Genomic DNA, 21,356 nt, shown 5'->3' with positions numbered 1-21,356 from the left:
CAGTGGAAAGAAGGGGCCAGCAAGGAGGGAGATCCCTTTATCTGAAGGGAGGAGAGAACTTCCACTTTGCTTATGGCCCTGTTTAAATAAGGATGGAGTTTGTGAACTCAAAAGGCTTCCATAGCCTTGGCAGCTCAGGACAAGAGCTTTGGGTGATCATTGATATCATAAATAAGAGTGTTAATTGTTAAATCAACAACAGAAGCCACTGTGCACTTGCTCCCCAGGTAGGACCTCTGTCCTTAATGAGTTGTACTGTAACAATTAACGGTAAAACTTGTCTTCAAACAAACAAACAAACAAAAAAATAAATGATACCAAGCTGAAGATAGCAGTGGTTGGTTACAGGGAGCACCACCTGTTTATCTTTCACTCCAAACACATACGGGGGTATTCAAAATGTTCATGAAAAACATGCATCACAAAAAAATTTGCATGGATTTCAAAATCTCTTGGACCAAAATGAACTCATCTTTTTAACTCCATTTTCCATGAACTTCTGGAAGTATGTTTGCAAGAGGAACCTTCCAGGGTGGTTTCACACAAAATCCTTTCAACAGACCACCTGATCTTCTAGCTGTTACAAGGGTGGATAAACAAACACATTATGTGCTTAACCACCCAAAGTGGATTAGTAGTGGGTATGGGATTGGCATGAGATGGGCCTAGGACTCGTTGAGTGGCATCTTGGTCGGGATGCCCAAGATGACGCCGTGCAGTCAGTGGTGGCTTTGGGAGAACCTGCCACCTTTCATCTCACAGGTAGGGGAAGGCTCCCAGGAGACACCATGGCTGGAAGTGAGGGACAAAGTTGATGTCAGTGATCCCAGTGAGGCAGAAAGGCAGGTGAAGGAGCTGAGAGCTGTTGTGTAAGAAGCAAAGGCCTTGCCCACTGCAGCAGGGCTGGCACCGGCCCCTCAGCAAGCACCTGTCACCCAAGGGCAAGGACGTTTTCTGGCAACAGGGGACATAAGGGACTGCAACAAGAGACAGGTGACATGAAACCTCTAAGGTTGAACTATAAGAAAGTGCCATTTTTGGGGGGGCAGGCAGAGTTAGACAGTGAGAGAGAGAGAGAGAGAGAGAGAGAGAAAGGTCTTCCTTCTGTTGGTTCACCCCCCAAAATGGCCGCTATGGCTGGTGCGCTGCACCGATCCGAAGCCAGGAGCCAGGTGCTTCCTCCTGGTCTCCCATGCGGGTGCCATTTTATAGCTCAAAAATGACAACTTGATTGCAATTTCTGATGGTTCAACCTAATAGATAATGACACCCCTCCATAAAAATACAGAACTGAACCACACACGAGTGGATATGACAAGAAGGCTAAATGAAGAATCAGGAGATGCTGTGTTCTAGCTGTGACTGGACCTCAGGTTGACACATCTGGAAGATGCTACACAAGTCTCTCCGATTTCTATTCCTATGCTTGCTCATCTGTAAAATAAGCCTGGGGATTATGCACACCTAACTGCACTTCCATCTGAAATGCTGAGACTCAAGGCAAGGCTTCCCTAAGTGCAGCGGGTCAGATGTGGTGGAGATATCACTGTGTTGGACCCTACACTCCACTGAGAGAGGACCTTGCTTGGGCAAACTGATGTGTACAGAGGAAGCACCTGACATGGAAAACCTGCAGACACAGTCTCCTAAATTTCTTGCTGAAGAGGACCACAAGAGAAACATGAATATTCACTTGACTTATGTACTAAACAGTTTTACATTTACCCTCAAGCGTCAACTAGGGCAGCCTAAAGCAACCTTTTTTTGATGAACACATATTTCCTGATTTCTTGTGAGTATTCTATTAACTGCACTGGTGTTTTCTACTTATTTCTACCATAATATTCACACCATATTCATACCATAAAATTTTATACTGCAGCAAGTGTAAAAGTCTCCAGTTGAACTATCTATAAATTTGGTCCAAGGGACTCCATTACTTTATGAGCATCTTTCCACAATCTTCCTTTAAGGATAATCTCAATCTCGAATTTCCTCCTAGGTTGCAGGGGTTTCTGGGGCCCCTTCAGATGCATCCCAATTTGTATAAGATGCTGTGCCAGTTGCACTGCCGTCATCACCATCCCTGGTCTACCTGCTGACCTCATTCATTCTTCAAAGACCAGCACAAGCCTCACCCCCCGCAGGACAGCACACGAGTGCTCTCCCACAGGGCCCAGCCAAGCCCACCCTCCTCTCACCTGCATTACAATGTGGCCTAATTCTGGACTGAGTCTGTGCAGCCGGATGGAACTCCTTAGGTGTACACATGACTCTTGACATATCATATAATCATTCTGAAAAACTGAACCAGAGGCCTATTCCAACAAAACTGCTAACAGTTACACCGAAACATAGTAACTTCCAGTAAATTATGGAAATTCACAGGGTGATATGAGGTACTACTTATTAATTATGACGTGTTAACAGAAGAAACCAGAAGCACTGATGACAAGCTTGCGAGAAATTAAAGATGCCATTTCGGTTTCCTGATTACATAGATTCTAGGATTACATAGATTACTAAAAGATCAATACAACAGTTTAAGACCTATTAAAATACCCCTAAGAAATGTAAAACCAAATACCTTAAAATGATACATCACACCATTTGACTTGTAAAGTAACAGAACATTGAGATAGTGTCAAAATTTAGGGGATTGGTTAAGGAGTAGAGACTTGAGAAACAGAAGATGGAGCCCTCCCAGTAGTTTCTCACATTGGCTGACTTGTGATAGTCTTATAAAAGCTGTTCTTTAGAGTAATGACACACTGCTGAGGATAAAAATAAATGCAATCTGATAATAACCCCGTAACATTCCCAACATTACTTTTTTGAAAATGAAAATTCAATTAACCATTGCCATTTCTCTATGTATATACTAGCCGAAAGCTATTCATCTGGGATTGTGCAGATGGTTACACGAACAATCAAGAATCCCCAGTGACGGGGTCTGATGTTGTGGCACAGTGGGTTGGGCAGGCGCTTTCCACATTGGAGTGCTGATTCTTGAGTCCTGGCTGCTCCACTCCCCATTCAGCTTCCTGCTGATGTGCCTACGAAGGCAGTCGAAGTCGGCTCAAGTGTTTAGGCCCATGCCACCCATGTGGGAGACCAGGATGAAGTCTGTGGCTCCTGGCTGTCATAATCATTTAGGGGAGTGAACTAGCATATGGAAGAGCTCTGTACTCCCTCTCCGTTATCCTGTACTTCAAATAAATAAAATCAATCTTTTTAAAAAAAGAATACTGCATTACAAAATATATCATTCTCATATGAGTGGTGGTAGCAGAGTGGAAAATTGAGAAAATACGTTTTCTCTTTTTTTTTTTCAATGATGACTCTAAAAAGTTTTGTCTCATTGTCTTTAGACATTTTTGAAGAACAGTCAATGAGCAAAGTGCAGCAATTGGGCAATATTTTCAAAGCAACATGCACACTCGGATAACTGTTTTGTGGATAATGCAACCCTTGCCTGTGTGAGTATGTGTGCATAGTTAAGATATGCATGTGGATAAACAGGCAGGATAAACAAGATTGTGATGGAGAAAGTTTCATTGGAAATTCATGAAGCAACCATTGTTTTTTTTTTTATCTCTTCCTGCTTAGTTTAAGCTTATAAAATGAAAAAAGAATCTAGCCTGAATATATTACCATTACTAAGGTTGCTTTAAGCACTAAGTATGTATGCATGTTGCATTGAGTGCCACGGTGAGCTGATCCGCCATTAAAGCTAAATGAGGACAGGCTCCATGTTTCTGAACACCACGGAAGGAGTTTGTGGGCTGCGGGCTCATCTGCGCCCCAGCCCAAGCTCTGCCTCCACGGCTAAGGAGGGGGTGCTGCTGTGCCAGGAACGGTCCTGGTTCTGTGATGGGATGCGATTTCCTGAGTATTGGAGCCAAGGTCTGACCACACTGTCTGCCAGTGCCTCCTTCTCACTTCCATGTTTTCCTTTTGTGTCCTCAGCCGCCATATTCATGCCCAGTTTTTCTTTTCTTTTTTTATTGAATAAAACTCACTCCAGCCAGGCTTGGTAGTCTACGTCCCATCTAACTCTTGCTTCTCATTACAGCATTCCCCCACCTCCTTTTTTCTTTCTTTAATTTGAGAGACAGAGAAAGAGAGAAAGAGAGAGCGCAAGTGAGCCAGTGCACTCCCACCCACTAATTCACTTCCCAAAGGCCTACAACAGGGCAGCATTGGGGCTGAAGCCAGGAGTGGGAATTTATTTATTTATTTATTTTTGACAGGCAGAGTGGACAGTGAGAGAGGGAGACAGAGAGAAAGGTCTTGCCTTTGGTTGCCGTTGGTTCACCCTCCAATGGCCGCCGCGGCCGGCGCACCGCGCTGATCAAAAGGCAGGAGCCAGGTGCTTTTCCTGGTCTCTCATGGGGTGCAGGGCCCAAGGACTTGGGCCATCCTCCACTGCACTCCCGGGCCACAGCAGAGAGCTGGACTGGAAGAGGGGCAACCGGGACAGAATCCAGCACCCCGACCGGGACTAGAACCTGGTATGCCAGAGCCGCAAGGTGGGGGATTAGCCTAGTGAGCCACGGCGCCGGCCGGAGTGGGAATTTAAAGCAGGTCTCCTATGTGGGTGGCAGTCACCCAACCTGAGCCAACTTACAGCTGCCCCGGGCTACATTAGCAGGAAACTGGCATCAGGAGTGGAGCTGGCTGTTAAACCCAGGCACCAACCTGAGATACGGGTATCCTGACTGGCATCTTAACCACCAGGCCCCGACCCACCTAACGTATCTCGTAATTCAATTTGTCCATGAACTTTTGAAGTACTGTCACGTTCATCTTGCTTCTTCACTAAGTTGTAAATTTCTTGAGGCTGGAGGTTGCAACTTTTGCGTTCTTTGTGTAAGCCATGGTGCTGAGGCCAGCGAGGAGCACAAGGCAGACAACTGGCTTATCCGGCATGTGCTGAGCACACACAGGTGCATGCCAGATGACTCGCCAGGCAGTGAGGACAGGGTCCCCACCCCCAGTAAACACAGGTTCAGTGGCAAAACTCGACAAGACTAATTGTGAGTAAAAGGACAGTATAAAGATAAGCACTTCAAGTTATGACACATGAATTGGCTTTCTGGATCTGTCTAGCCTTTCTTCACTGGAGGAACTTAAAAAGGGGCCAGAACAGTGTCCTTAGTGGTTAAGTTCAGTGTCTCAGCGTTAATGCAGCAAATCAATATGTAAATAAGAACAACTGGGGCCGGTGCTTTGGCACAGTGGGTTAAAGCCGTGGCCTGAAGCGCCGGCATCCCATATGGGAAGCCGGTTCTAGTCCCAGCCGCTCCTCTTCTGATCCAGCTCTCTGCTGTGGCCTGGGAAAGCAGCAGAAGATGTCCTAAGTCCTTGGGCCCCTGCATCTGCGTGGGAGACCCAGAAGAAGCTCCTGGCTCCTGGCTTTGGATCGGCGCAGCTCCGGCCTTTGTGGCCATCTGGGGAGTGAACCAATGGATGGAAGACCTCTCTCTCTCTCTCTCTCTCTCTCTCTCTCTCTCTCTGCCTCTCCTTTCTCTGTGTAACTCTTTCAAGTAAATAAAATAAAGCTTTAAAACAGAAAAAAGAAGAAAAAATAAGAACAACTATACATCATGTAACCTGTGTTCTTGGGAATCTTAGTTCTTCAGCTAGAGGAAAACACAAGCAGTCGGCAAGGCAAAGTTTTGTGGGTGGGAGGAGCCGGCCTTGGGGGGGGCAGAAGCCCAACGATACAGGGGACAGAGAGGAGGAAGTCAGGGATCCTTGCTTGGGCAGAAATCTCCAACAAGGTCTGTGAGACAGAAACAGATGTGGGAGGGACAGAGCGCCTTTACTCCAGGAAGGATGTAGGACCGGCTGCTCCACTTCCAATCCAGCTCCCTGCTAATGGCCTGGGAAGGCAGGGGGAGATGGTTCAAGTGCTTGGGCCCCAGCACCCATGTGGGAGACCTGGAGGAAACTATTGCTCCTGGCTTTGGATTGGCCCAGTTCTGGCCATTGAGGCCACTTGGGGAGTGAGCCAGCGGATGGAAGATCTCTCTGTCTCCCCCTCTCTCTGTCTGTAGCTCTGCCTCTCAAATAACTAACTAACTAAATAAATCAATGTTTTCAAACAAATGAACTTGCTTTGTGTAGTGAGAATGTTATGCATAAAGTTGATTCAATTCAATCTATATTCCATAATAAATGACAGGGAAAAAATATGGGATTATTTTAAGAGGTGAAGGAAAAAAATCCTATACCTTCATGAATGATGTTCTGGTGCCAAAGTTAAAAAAAATGAGAAAAGTGAGGATTTCAGAAGAAGCTTCTCATGGACGACGTCGTCAGTGTGCCTCTGAAAGCCACAGTGTGCCTCACTCCCAAACTGCAAGGGTTGACTCATTTAAGTCTTACTTTGCATAAGAAGAGGCTACTCCTTCTAGCGTCCCCAGAGAGAGCTGGAGATTTCAAATATTGTCCCAGAGTTACATAAAACCGGCAGTAATAAGGACGAAGCGCTCTCATCCTGAGGTATTTTTAGAGCCCTGTTCCTCTGAGAGGAGCAGGTGTCCTTGCAGGTGAACGGGCCCCTCAAGTAAGAGAAGCAAGAAACCCACTACCTTCGGACTGGAGGTGCACTCTGGAAACAACAGGCTGCTTTGCTGACCCTCACACTTTCCCAAGGACTTGAGGTTTCCGTGACATCTTATCCAAGGAATTAAAAAAAAATGTTGTCTTACTTTATGACTCTTAACATGTATTTTCCATAAGGAAAACTAATTTGCATAAAAGTTGCTGTGCTGGGCTGTGTTGTGACACAGCAGGTTCCTGCTGCTGCCTGCGATGCTGGCATCCCATCTGAGTGCAAGGTTCAAGTCCCAGCTGCTCTGCATCCCATCCAGCTCCCTGCCAATGCGCCTGGGAAAGCCGTGGAAGATGGTCCAAGTGCTTAGGCCCTGCCTCCCATGTGGGAAATCTGATGAAGTTTCTGGCTCCTGGCTTTACCTGGCCTAACCCTGGCTGTTGTGGCCATTTGGAGACTGAACCAGCAGATAGAAGACCTCTCTCTCTCTCTCTCTGACTCTGCCTTTCAAATCAGTTACTCAATCAATAAATCTTTCAAAAACAGTTGCTGTGCAGCTCCTGTCCCGCCGTCTTGGTGCAGTGATGGAGATTCACACTGGCCCTTCTGGTCCACTCCCCACGTGCTGTCACAGCAAGCCTGCAGTGCTGTGCATACGTGTGACACAGCAGCACGCTCTCCATCCCATTTTATTCTCACAATAAAAAAGTACTGACAAACAGTAAAAAGAATTGGGCCACAACTTCCCCCCTCAAGTACTTATGGTGGTTCAAAATTATCAGTGGGCTAAAACAAGACTATGAAAATTTTGTTAAGAACAAGGTACTATTGGGGCCAGCGCTGTGGTGCAGCAGGTTAACGCTCTGGCCTGAAGCGCCCACACATATGGGTGCCGGTTCGAGACCTGGCTGCTCCACTTCCGATCCAGCTCTGTGCTGTGGCCTGGGAAAGCAGTGGAGGATGGCCCAAGCGCTTGGGCCCCTGCACCCGCGTAGGAGACCTGGAGGAGGCTCCTGGCTCCTGGCTTCGGATTGGCACAGCTCTGGCCGTTGTAGCCAATTGGGGAGTGAAGGATGACCTCTCTCTCTCTCTGCCTCTCCTCTCTCTGTGTAACTCTGACTTGCAAATAAATAAATAAATCTTTAAAAAAAAGAACAAGGTCCTACTGCAGCCTCAGAAGACATTCTGAAGACTGACTTTGGAATTACCAGGGGGACAGAGGTACCTTTGTGGCGGCACCCCCCCTTCACTTAGGTGACCAGAGTTAGCATCACAGAGGCACTGAAGAAGACATGGGTCACTTCTGTGCAAATCCTGCCAAAGCATGAAGTCCAGTGGAGTCACCATCACGTGAGCCCTCCACGGGGTCATCCACAAAGTGAGGCTCAGATCAACATCGCGATGGAAAAGAAAGGCTGGGGAGTCATTCTAGAGTTCAGGAGAACTGGAAATTGAATGCGGTGCTTGATGCTGGATTGGACTATTGACCAGAGTTACTACTATTATCATTTATTATCATTACTGCTACTATTTTCCTATAATATTACTGGGTCTCAGGGGAGTTTGAGTAACATTCTAGGCTATAAAGCAAATACGGCTTGAATGTTAAATCATCTTATCTGGAAAGCTGCACCGTGTTTGTGTGCACGGATGTCCTTTGTCCTAAGGCCGATGGGATGAGCAACTAGCTGTGGCCAGACACTAGTGAGTGTTAGTGCAGGCAGGAGGAGAGACCAGCTGTGGCCAGACACTAGTGAGTGTTAGTGCAGGCAGGAGGAGAGACCAGCTGTGGTTAGACATGAATGTGGGTTAGTGCAAATGCAATGAGAGGCCAACTGTGGAATTGTGGCCAGAAGTGAGTGTGCGTTAGCATAGGCGGGATGAGAGACCAGCTGTGGCCAGACATGAGCACTTATAAGTCGGAGTGGGGTTGTGGGGAGACATAGGGGCATTTTTTTGTATCATTTAGTATTTGGGGAGTAAGTTAAAATTGTTTCAAAACAAAAACCTAACATACATTGGATATATCCTTTATGATAATATTTCAAAGAAAACTGGAATTTAAAAAGTCAATGATGAGGAAACTCCCTTTACTAGGATACAAAGATGCATAACGGTAAAAAAATAAATGACAGTTCCCAGTGGGGGTTACACTGCCCTAATAGCCAACGCAGCCCTTTGAAAGCGGGTTTCTGTCAGAGGCCTTTGCTCCATGACACAGAGCCTGAAGCTGTTCCCACACAGACAGGAATGCGTGGTCTTTATGAATTCGGAGTTTGCCTTTTGAACCACCCCGATGGAAGCCACGGAGCCATTCTTCACAGCCTGTGCAGGAAACCTGGTGCCCTGGGCCGGCTGCACATGGCCCTCCCTGCCCTGCGAGCCTCCCGCACCTGCCCTCAGTCTGCCTTAGCTGCCTCTTTGTGGGTCAGGAAGAGGTGGTCCACTTGCCCTTGGATATTCTCACCCTTGGTGGGAGGTTAGTTCCACATGAAGTTAGCTGGGTGGGTGTTCCCGTGGACTCCCAAGCACTCCCTCTGAACCCCTCAAATGTGGCACCACACAGCAGCTCTACCTATATTTGTGAAGTCTGAGTCGACTCCACACCTAACACTCAGTGAGTTTGCTGAACAATTACGAAGCAGGAGGAGCAGCCCCCGTGACTCCCCTAGGACACTCACTTGTCCTGTGCGGCACCGCCTTCTTTACCCTCTCAGCAGTCAGGGTCCCAAGGACTGCGTTGGCCAATGTGTCACAATAGCAAATGCCTGTGCGGAGCTACTTAGGAAGGAAGGAGCTTTACTGTGGCTTATGGTTTTGGAGGTTCACAGTCCAAGATCAGGTGGCCTCATCAGCCTGGCCATTTGGTGAGGCTGCAGGGCAGTATGGTGGAGACATGCAGAGGAGGGATCACCTGGAAGCCCAAGAGGTAGAGGAACTGGGAGGGTGCTTGTTATCTGAGTCTCTGGGGTCTCACCTTATACAGCTTCCATGGTTCCAACATGGAGCTCCACTCTAACAACCTACTCAATCCAATCACTTCCCAAGGGGCTCACCTTCAGACACCATAACTGGATTAAGTTTCCACCCTGAATCAACTGATTGCTAATCTAAAAGTTTGGGAACCAAGCCTTTAACATGTGGGCCTTTGGGAGACCCCCAAACTAATATCTAAACCATAACAGGGACCTCAATGCTCCTCCACTGGTGCCTACTGCTCACACACTACCTGTTCCAATCTTAGACTGGGAAGGCAGTGAGCCAGAGACGCCAGGCTCCATCCCTGCCAACTGCCAGGACACCCCACAGATAGCCTGGGAACCTCACAGACTCCCAAGTTCTTTACCTCCTCTGCTCTCAGGACCTCGGCTGGAGCTGTTGGACCAGGTGGTCTCTAACTCTCACTCACAGTTCATTTTCAACACATCCTTAAAGTCTGGATTTTGTAATTCCTTATAGAATCAATGTGGCCATCCTGAGTCTAAGATGAGAGCATGTAAGCCCCAGAGATAAAACCAGGGGTACGAATGAGAAAGACTACCAGGCCGGTGCTGTGCTGTGGCAGATTAAGCCATCCCATATGGGTGCCTGGCTGCTCCACTTACGATCCAGTTCCTGGCTAGTGCACCAGGGAAGGTAGTCAATGATGGCCCAAGACTTAGGTCCCTGCACCCACGTAGGAGACTGGGATGAAACTCCTGGCTCCTGGCTTCGGCCTGGCCCAGCCCTGGCCATTGATGCCATTTGGGGAGTGAACCGGCGAATGGAAAATCTCTCTCTCTGCCTCTTCCTCACTATAATTCTGCCTTTCAAATAAGCAAGTAAATCTTTTTTTTTTTTTTTAAAGGAAAGTCTACTGTTCATCGAAGGAGGAACCTTTTCTAGGATCTTAAAAAAAAAGCCAGAAAACACAGCCTATGATTTTTACAAAATATTTTGTTTACAAAAATTTAAAAAGCTGACAACACTGGAGTTCAAGATGCTCCTCTGCTTTGAATCTCTGGACAGCATGAAGCAAGGGGGTGCTGGGTTGGGAGCACCAGCCAGGCTCTTGTTGGCACTCGGGGCGACACTGAACAGCAACTGTCGCCCCAGGGAGCAGGCAAGGAGGCAGCAGGGGTCTGGAGATGCAGGCTGGCCCCACACGGCCTCAGGGGACCTGTGCCTCGGTCGGTCACAGAGCCAGAAGCGTGGGATGACCGTGGGCAGAGGCGGGACACAAGGGAGACATTGGTCAACTGAAGGAAACCTGCTGGAACATGAAGGGGGAGGGGGAGGGGCAGGGGAGGGGGAGGGATAGGGGAGGGGCAGGGGGAGGGGGAGGGGGAGGGGGAGGGGAGGGCCCACCCTGTGGAGGGGAGGATGCCGCTGGTGAGAGACCAGGTGGGAAACGAGGCCCAGGTCAGTCATCCAGGTACTTGACCGACTCTTTGGGACCTGTGCCAGGAGAGGGCACATGGGCAGGATTCCTAAGCAGGTAGGGCCCAACGACCTCGGGAGACAGTCAGGGGTGCCTGCCTGCAGGAAGGCTGTGAGGTGTGGGGATGACAGCTCTTGGCCCAGAAAGGAAGACACTGTCGTAAATGCTGACTTGAGGAGCAAGCATTGTGGTTCAGTGCAATAAGTTGCCTGTTTGCCAGTATTCCATATGGGTACTGGTTTGTGTCTTAGCTCCTCCATTTCCGATTTAGCTCTCTGTTAATGGTCTGGGAAAGCAGCAAAAAGTGGCCCGAGTATCTGGGTCTTATCAGCTACATGGGAAACCCAGAAGAAGCTCCTGGCTCTTGGCTTCAGCCTGGTCCAGCCCTGGCACTTGTGACCATTTGGGGAGTGAACCAGTGGATGGAAGACTCTCTCTCCCTCTTTATCTCATTCTGTCTTTCAGATAAATAAATAAATCTTTAAAAAAAATTCGACTTGAGTCACAGTAGCTGTAGGGTTCAACTGGTTCCCCATGGGATCCAAAGAGTCCACAAGGAGTTGGGTGCCCATGTTCCACTTCCGGGGTCTCTAGGCTGGATCGACTGAGACATGCAGGGCTCGCAGGCTACCGTGGCCCAAGTTCACAGACTCAGAGGTTCTGGGGGTGTCTCCTGAGCTCCCTGTTGTCTTCCTACCCCAAGAGATGCTCCACACAGCCCCTGCCTCAGCCTCCTCAAAGGCACAGAGGCAGCACCCAGGCCAGGAGACCTGAAAAATGTGTATATGACAAGGCCATGTGTGGGGGTCAGCACAGTGGCTGAAGTAGGTTAAGATACTGTTTGCAGCACTGGCATCCCATATGAGAGAAACAGTTCAAGTCCTAGCTGCTCTGCTTCTTCTTCCTTCTTCTTTTTTTTTTTTAAGATTTATTTATTTGTTTGAAAGTCAGAGTTACACAGAGAGAAGAAGAGGCAGTATATATATATAGAGAGAGAGAGAGAGAGAAAGAGAGAGAGAGAGAGAGAGAGGTCTTCCATGCACTGGTTCATTCCCCAGATGGCCACAAAGGCAGGAACTGCACCAATCCAAAGCCAGGAGCCAGGAGTTTCCTCTGGGTGTTCCACTGCTTTCCCAGGCCACAGCAGAAAGCTGGATCAGAAGTGCAGTAGCTGGGACTTGAACCAGCGCCCATATGGGATGCCAGCACTGCAGGCGGCGGGTTTACCTGCTGTGCCACAGCACCGGTCCCTGCTCTGCTTCTGATCCAGCTCCTGCTAATGCGCCTGGGATGGCAGTGGAAGACGGCCCAAGTGCTTGGACCAACCTTGCACCTATATGGGAGTCCTGGATGGAGTTGCAGGGTCCTGGCTTTGGCCTGGCCCAGCCCTGGACATAATGGCCACTTGAAAAATGAACCAGTAATGGAAAATCTCTCTCTCTCTCTCTCTCATTCTCTTCCTCTCTCTGTCACTCTGCCTTTCAAATAAATATGGATTTCAATATTTTTGCACCAAAATAAACTTGCCTTCTAATTGCATTTTCCCACTAACTTCTTTTTGAAATGTGTTTATTTATTTGAGAAGCAGAGAGACAGAATTCCCACCCACTGGTTCATTCTCCAAATGCCCACAGCAGTGGAGGCTGGGCTGAGGCTGGAGCTAGGAGTGGAAACTCAATCCAGGTTTCCCATATGAGTGGCAGGCACCCAATTACTTGAACCATCACCAGTACCTCCCAGGATGTGCAGCAGCAAGAAGCTGGAGTCAGAAGCTGGAGCCAGAAGCTGAATCCAGACAGGCTGATACATAGTGTTGTCTAACTGGCACCCTAATCAATAAGGCCAAATATCCTCCACCAATTTTTTGTAGTACCCTCTGCAGCTGCTCCACCATTTTTCAGCAATGCTGGGGAGCTGGGTACTCAGCAGGGGTGTAGCTTGGGCTCCCATGGGAGGAACTCACTCTGACCTCATTTCCATAGTGAGCTTCATATCATATTGATTACACACACACACACACACACACAGCCACTCTCTTGGACGACTGACACATATTCTGGAAACTCTTCACCTGCTCCAGAGGAGACTGGAGCAAGCACGGGCAGTCTGGGCTGAGATAGAGCACTGTGAGTCCTACGAGGCAGCACTGGCATGACCCTGTGCCACAGCAGGAAAACTGCACAGATCAAGGTCACTTGCTCAAGGTCATTCCTTTAGGGAGTGGAGGATCCACGTCTTACATGGAGCAAACTGGCTCTCTAGGACCTGGTTCCAGTCCACAGAGATATTCTTTGCCAGTTACCTAAGGGAAAACTGTGTGTTAGCTGCACCAAATCCACTTGACATGGGCTGCTCTCACTGGAGGGTGGTGGTCACTGCTTCCTCCTCTCTGTATTTATGCTACAGTGATGAAATGCCAGCTCGGAGCTCTCAGGTGGAAACCGCACAGCACTGACAGATCAGACTGCTTTTGTATTTCTTGTTTAGCCTCATTTACTGTCTTCCCCTAGAAAAATCTAGGAAGACACAACTGTAAAAGAGCTAATATAGGGGTTAGAGCTGTGTCACAGTGGGTTAAAACCCCAGCCTGCAACACTAGCATTCCATATGGGCATCAGTTCGAGTCCCAGCTTCTCCTCTCCCGATCCAGCTCCCTGTTAATGGCCTGGGAAAGCAGTGGAGGATGGTCAAGTGTTTGGGCCCTGCACCCACATGGGAGACCCAGAAGAAGCTCTTGACTCCTAAATTTGGATAGGCTCAGCTCCGGCCATTGCGGCCATTTGGGAAGTGAACCAGTGGATGGATGACCTGTCTCTCTTGGTCTTTACCTCTCTCTGTAGCTCTTTCAAATAAAAAAAATAAATATTTTTTAAAAAGAGCTAATGTGATACCTACATTTAAAGAGGAAAAAACAAACAAGTGAGTAATTCAATTGAATCCAACAGTAGTTTTGCTTGGTATTGTGCTAATGGTTCCCCCCCTTTCTTTCTTTTGAGGTGGGGGATCAACTACAGTGTTTTTCCTGTTTCATAAACGATCAGCTGATTGATTTCTATGAGTACCACCGCTGCTCCCTAAGACCCAGTCCCATCACTTAGTATGTCGATATGCTGGGGGCTCTACGGCACACAGTCTGGCGAGAAACACTTGTGCTAAAGCCAAGTTCAGGGCCAGGATGATCTGCTGTGTTGGGTGCACTAATGAGAATCAAAACTATAATCAGACAATGGTCAAAACTATAATCAGACAATGGTCAACCAATTACTGGTAGCTAATACCAGTACTTTTCCTTTCGATTATGATTTACACATTGCACAGTCCTTTTGTAATTATTTCATTTGAAATTAAAATTTCACATTTTTTTTTAATTTGACAGGTAGAGTTACAGACAGCGAGAGAGACAGAGAGAAAAGTCTTCCTTCCGTTGGTTCACCCTCGCCCCCCAAACGGCTGCCATGGCCGGAACTATGCCGATCCGAAGCCAGGAGCCAGGTGCTTCTTCCTGGTCTTCCACGTGAGTGCAGGTGCCCAAGCACTTGGGTCATCCTCCACTGCCTTCCGAGGCCACAGCAGAGAGCTGGCCTGGAAGAGGAGCAACTGGGACTAGAACCCAGTGCCCATATGGGATGCCGGCGCCTCAGGCAGAGGATTAGCCAAGTGAGCCACGGCACCGGCCCCAAAATTTCACATATTATACTGGCCTTGCCCTCCAAAGTTTCATGTTATTCAGCTGCAAGTGTCTTGTCAGTGAGTGAGGAGGACACTGGATGCTTTGCTTCTGACACCCTGGTAAGAAGAGCCTTTCACACTTCTGCCTTGCCTTGTGAAGGGAACACCTGTCTGTCAATTGCCTTGGAGCTTGAGGTCATGGACCTCATCACCTATCTATTGCTGCTCATCACAACCAGGAACAAGCACAAGCACTAGACGAGGAAGCTGTCGGGTAATTCCTGGACCAGTTGTTCTCACATGGCATGAAATGCCTATGTTCTTTTTTTTTTAATTTTTTAATTTTTTATTTTTGACAGGCAGAGTGGACAGTGAGAGAGAGAGAGACAGAGAGAAAGGTTTTCCTTTGCCGTTGGTTCACCCTCCAATGGCTGCCGCGGCCGGCACACCACGCTGATCCGATGGCAGGAGCCAGGTATTTATCCTGGTCTCCCATGGGGTGCAGGGCCCAAGGACTTGGGCCATCCTCCACTGCACTCCCTGGTCACAGCAGAGAGCTGGCCTGGAAGAGGGGCAACCGGGACAGAATCCGGCGCCCCGACCGGGACTAGAACCCGGTGTGCCGGCGCCGCAAGGCAGAGGATTAGCCTAGTGAGCTGCGGCGCCGGCCTAAATGCCTATGCTCTTTAAGAGGCCTTGCAAACAAGCCCTCCCTCACCTTCTGTCACATCTGAAAACTGACCTGCATCAGCACTCCCCTGATCAACAGTCTGTTCCCTTTGTGTTCTGGGTCCCAGCCCCTTTCTCCTTTTCAGGGTCAGTCTCTGCAGCAACTGCACCATCGCTGTCTCTTCTTCATCAAATTACTCAGGCCATTTGCACATGGGCAGGCTTTGCCCCTTCCACTTCCACAGAAAACCTCTCTTGGCTTCTCCAAGCTGCCTGGCTCCTCAGCATTCCTAAGACCCAAACCAATGGAGAGCCCAGACTGCCCTGAAGCCCCGTCCTCAAAACACCCTGCCTGGTGATCTTCAAGCTGCCAAGGCCAAATTATTTCAGTGCCTGTGCCCTTCTTGACTTGCTTGCCTGAATTTGACATCTATTTATTTATATCAAAGGAGAGAGAGAGAGAGAGAAAGAGAGAGAGAAACACAGAATGTCAAAGATCTCTCATCTGCTGGTTCACATCCCAAATCTGCAACCTGCAGTTAGGCCAGGCTGAAGCCAGGAGCTGGGTACTCAGAGTCTTTCACATGGGTAACACAGACCAATATTTGAGCATTTGCCTGCTGCCTGCCAGCAAGAAGCTGGAGTCAGGAGCCACAGCCAAGGTTCGGACCCAGGCACTCCGATGTGCAATGTGGGGACCTTACCCACTAGGCCAAATGCTGCCCTTCTTTCCTTTTTTTTTTTTTTTTTTTTGACAGGCAGAGTGGACAGTGAGAGAGAGAAACAGAGAGAAAGGTCTTCCTTTGCCGTTGGTTCACCCTCCAATGGCCGCCGCGGCTGGCATGCTGCGGCCGGCGCACCGTGCTGATCCGATGGCAGGAGCCAGGTGCTTCTCCTGGTCTCCCATGGGGTGCAGGGCCCAAGCACTTGGGCCATCCTCCACTGCACTCCCTGGTCACAGCAGAGAGCTGGCCTGGAAGAGGGGCAACCGGGACAGAATCCGGCACCCCGACCGGGACTAGAACCCGGTGTGCCGGCGCTGCAAGGTGGAGGATTAGCCTAGTGAGCCGCGGCGCCGGCTCCTTCTTTCCTTCTTAAACAGCTCTTCCCAGGGCCCCCTCAGGGCCCCCTCAGCACCACTGTCTTACTTTCTCCTGATGGACAGCTCCCTGGCTCCTTGACCTCTGGCCCTCTTCACACAGGTAGCCACCGAGTCTCCCTAAATGATCCTTTGCACCAGACCACCTCTGGGTCAGCCTTCCCACTGCGCTCCAAACCCACAAAGCCAGCCGGCCCCTTGATATCCATGCTCGGAAGTCTAAACAGCTGTGTGCAGTTGGCCAGAAAACAGCAACTCCTCTCACACCTTCCTCCCCTAACTTGCTGGCATCATCGATGCAGAGATCCACGCCCAAACACTCAGAGTCACTCCTGGTGACTCCATATCCACATCCACACAGCAGCCAGCCCGACTGGTTCTATTTCCAAAATAAACCCAGCTCCAGTCACTTCTCTGTGTCCTCACCTTCCCCACCCCGCCTGGCTCAGTCATCCCCCTCTCTTCCATCTGGGTCATAGGGTACCCTCCGGAGTGGTTCCACTCTTGCCCACTTCAATCCGTCTTAGCCCCAGCCAGAGCGATCTTGGTATGAGACAATCACATCATACACAGCTGCGTGTTGCTTAGCAACAGGACCGGTTCTGAGCAATGCACTGTCGGTGGTGTTCCAGAGAGTGGGCTTCCACAGACCTGGACGGCACAAGTGACCACACCCTGGGGCTGTGTGGTCCGGACTGCTGCCCCTAGACTACCAACCTGTACAGTATGCCTATGCCACTGTAACATAATGGTTGGTATTTGTGTATCTACCCACAGAAAAGGCACAGGAACAATGCTAGGCAATAAGAATTCTTCAGTTGTGTTATCAGCGTGGAAGAGCACGTTCAGAGCCCTGGTCCACTGCTAACCAAAACGGACAACACCACTGTAGAGAATCCTGGTAGGGCTTTGGGTTACCAGCCCGAAGAGATCAGGCCTCTGGCTTGGTCTAACCTCCAACACTGAGGCTTTGCTGGCAGGAGCTAGTGAATCTGCCTTCTTTTTGTTACAACCTGAGTTTCATCAACTTCAACTGAAATTCAAATTAAAGGCAGTACAATGAGCAAAAGAACAAAAGGGAATCTACCCTCTTGTTGCCCTGAGGCTGACACTCTTGGAGGGAATTCTGAAGACACTTCTAAGAGAAGTCATTCTTGTGATTTTTCCTTCTGAAATTAATTTTTAATAACAGAACACATTGGGTTCAAAAGTTATTTTGTACCTCCAGGAAAATAAGCTCAAGATCCTCACCTCATTGGCAGGTGATACTGACAGACTTTTTTCAAAGATTCAGTCTGAAAAAAAAGTACTATTAAAATACTTGATACAGGCCGGCGCCGCGGCTCACTAGGCTAATCCTCCGCCTAGCGGCGCGGGCACACCGGGTTCTAGTCCCGGTCGGGGCGCCGGATTCTGTCCCGGTTGCCCCTCTTCCAGGCCAGCCCTCTGCTGTGGCCAGGGAGTGCAGTGGAGGATGGCCCAGGTGCTTGGGCCCTGCACCCCATGGGAGACCAGGAAAAGCACCTGGCTCCTGGCTCCTGCCATCGGATCAGCGCGGTGCGCCGGCCGCAGCGCGCCAGCCGCGGCGGCCACTGGAGGGTGAACCAACGGCAAAAAAAGAAAGACCTTTCTCTCTGTCTCTCTCTCTCTCACTGTCCACTCTGCCTGTCAAAAAAAAAATAATAAAAAAAAATACTTGATACAGCTCAACTTTTATGTTTACAAAAGCACATATTCCTTCAAATGAGGAAATTTTGTCTGAATATGCCTAAGGTCTTTTTTTTTTTTTTTAGATTTATTTATTTATCTGAAAGTCAGAGTTACACAGAGAGAGAAGGAGAGGCAGAGAGAGAGGTCTCCCATCCGCTGGTTCACTCCACAAATGGCTGCAATAGCCAGGCCGAAGCCAGGAGCCAAGAGCTTCATCTGGGTCTCCCACATGGGTGGCAGGGGCCCAAGGACTTGGACCATTCTCTACTGCTTTTCCAGGCCATAGCAGAGAGCTGGATCAAACGTGGAGCAGCCGGGTCTCAAACTGGTGCCCGTATGGGATGCCGGCACTATAGGCGGTGGCTTTACCTGCTAGGGCAGAGCGCCAGCCCGACCCAGGGTCTCAAGTAGAGAAATCAGGGATTTGGGGTTGGTGCTGTGGTGCAGGGGGTTGCCACTCTGACCTGAGGCGCCAGCATCCCATATGGCCTGCTCTGCTTCTGATCCAGCCCTCTGCTATGGCCTGGGAAAGCAGTAGAAGATGGCCCAATTCCTTGGGCCCCTGCACCCACATGGGAGACCGGATGGAGGTTCTGGGTCCTGGCTTTGGCCTGGCCCAGCCTTATTTGGGGAGTGAACCAGTACATGGAATATCTCTGTCTTTCCTTCTTTCTCTATAACCCTGCCTTTCAAATAAATAAATAAACCTTTTTTTTTTTTTAAAAAAAAAAGCAAGATAAACAGGGTACTGAAAACTGAAAAACATTAAAATAAGAGTAGCATTTTAGAAGGAATATTGTATATTAATATTAACATTCGTATTTATTTATTGTAAGTAAAACATACTCTCATTTGACAAGAACAGATATATGAAATAACAGAATGTTAGGCTTAAAAAAAAATACAAGTAACTACCCTCCTTGGGCAAAGTACTATCCCTGGAAGAGGATTATAATTGCATTTGCATCTGCTGGTGCCAACTTCTCCTTCTGTCTACTGATACTAAATGATGGTTTTCTGAAACTCACTTTTAAAGAATCTTATAATCTTAATTTCTCATTACATGCTAAGAATTATTTCCCTAAATATATGGGAGATTTTATGATTACTTTTAGGCAGACATGATGGAACAAACTGGAGGACTTGAATTTTGTCTCTAAATGTTTAAATCTCGGGCTGAATGGGACGCCACTGCTGATATCAGTCAGGACTGTGTAGTTCTGGGTGATTTCTTCAATATGCAAAAGTACCATAGCAAAACAGGAGGACATCGTCCCGCTGTGGGATCTGTGGGACCCACCCCTCCACTGCCACAACAGCCCCTTACCCCTCTCTGAGCCGCCCAATTCAAGACATAGTTCAGTAAAACCAGTGAGCTCGCCGGGCCAGATGCCCGAGCCCCTTCTTCCTTCTTCCTGCACCCCCTAACTCCTTTTCAGACATTCTAGAGATGTCACTGGCTATGCCGAAATACTTCTCAGAAGCAAAAATCACACCAGAGCATGCAAAGAAAAGCCTTTAAAAAAAAAAAGTAGTTCCTATCTATCGTCCCACAGGGTCCACAGATGACGCAGTACTCTGCCAAGGAGAAGGAGCAGGTGCGAGCAGGTGACATGGGCCCACAGTCAGGGCAGCGCAAGTCCGCTCTGTCTTACACACAGGTTTCTGCAAGAACTTCCCTTCAAAGGCAGGATTCTAAGCAGGAACCGCCATGCCAAGCGTTACAAACTTTGAAGTACTGTTACTGACAGCCCATTCCCTGCAAGAGCACAGGTGCACACACACACACACACACACGGTTAACAATGCAACTGTGACAACCTCCTGAGGAACCTGACAGGTCCTTTTCCTTTGAAACATGCTTTATCAAATGCTCCAATAGTAATATTTTAAGAAGTGTATGTCCATCAAAGGAGAGAAAGCGAATACCGGCATCAGCTTTTGCATAAGCAATACTGCCATCCACCGGGACAGAAAGCAGGCCTTGGGCATGCAGATGTGAACCCAAGTGCGCCTTCACATGACACGTGACATTCAGGAGAGGCCAATGCTCTAGAGCAAATCTTCTGCTGACTTGATGTGACACATGCGCATCTGAACAGGAAACTGAATTCTGTTCTGTTACTCCTTGAGAGGCAATTATACCCCGTCAATGTTCTTCTCATGGAATTCCTACTGTTGTTATCTGGGAAGCTGCCTGTGACTTTAACGATACATACAGGAAAAAGCATTCTCAACATTTCTTAAAGGTATGCTGTCTTCCTATCAGCCTCATCCACGCGTTCATACAAACATTTCTTAGAGTGCTGCTGTCTTCAATATTTCAAACCAACACAAGTATTTCAGAATAGAGGAAATATTGCTCTTAAGACGTTAGAGAGCCAGATTTCAGACAGTTCATAATGGATAAACACCTGATTCTCAATGAGCAAGTCGTTAAAAATCGTTCCATCGGTCACTGTTTAAAGTATTTCAGAAAGGACTGACTTACCTGTGAATACTCAAAATCAGTGATCGGCGCGATGCTCTTGATGTAATCTGATCGAAACTGGTTCTCCGGGTTGGCCAGTGGAACTGGGGGTATAATGGTACTCATCGCGGACACTATTGTCTGAAAAAGAGTGAAGAAAAGAAAGATGGATAAACATAATGCTTGGGCACTATGGACGCTAATCGAAGATGTATTCACTTCTAGCTCCACAGTTTTAGAACGCAGAGTGCTTCAACTTTCTAGTAAACAACCATTACAAAAGGTGCTTACCACAATCGCGTCTTTAACATTTTTCCGGATGTCCAGGATTTTCTGTTTCTTTTCCCTGTGTTGAAAGAGAATTGGTATTACTATAAATTTCCCTTTAGCACTGATTTGAATCAACTGAGTGGGATTTTAAGTTTCCCGCTACGGAGTGGGGCTAGACTGGTTCACAGGTGGTTCCCACCACCCCAAGACAACATCTGTGCAGTTTTTATCTGGGAAAGGAAAATACTGCCCCTTTCTAAACTGAACTCAAAACAAACTTCAACGTCTGCTTTGCTGCTTTCCAACAGTCATTTTACAATAGATAGCGTTAAACAAGCACGCAGGTTACTTCCAAACATGGCAAAATCGCTAAGGATAGTGCATGTAAGTTCAACTTCAGTTATAGTTGTAAATACATTTTACTTAAATTTCTCCAGTTTGTTGTTACATAAACAATGAAGCAGATTCAAGCAAATGATGTGATGGA

The 21,356-nt window shown here is 48.2% G+C and overlaps 1 protein-coding gene across 5 annotated transcripts in view; it reads right to left on the bottom strand.

Moving 5' to 3' along the window:
• The window catches only part of GNAL (G protein subunit alpha L), a 187,140-nt gene that overhangs the window by 115,550 nt on the left and 50,234 nt on the right, over nt 1-21,356 (bottom strand). For all 5 annotated transcript variants that reach the window (XM_008261023.5, XM_008261024.5, XM_089305354.1 and 2 more), the window contains 2 exons: nt 20,891-20,945; nt 20,621-20,740 (listed from right to left, as the gene is read on the bottom strand). In XM_008261023.5, the coding sequence (XP_008259245.2) occupies nt 20,621-20,740; nt 20,891-20,945 (175 nt within the window). The remainder of the gene's footprint in view (nt 1-20,620; nt 20,741-20,890; nt 20,946-21,356) is intronic.

The sequence above is a fragment of the Oryctolagus cuniculus genome, chromosome 10, assembly GCF_051225735.1.
Source record: "Oryctolagus cuniculus isolate XC-2025 breed Fujian yellow rabbit chromosome 10, ASM5122573v1, whole genome shotgun sequence".
Lineage (NCBI taxonomy): Eukaryota > Metazoa > Chordata > Mammalia > Lagomorpha > Leporidae > Oryctolagus > Oryctolagus cuniculus.
This window is presented reverse-complemented; position numbering and strand designations above follow the sequence as displayed.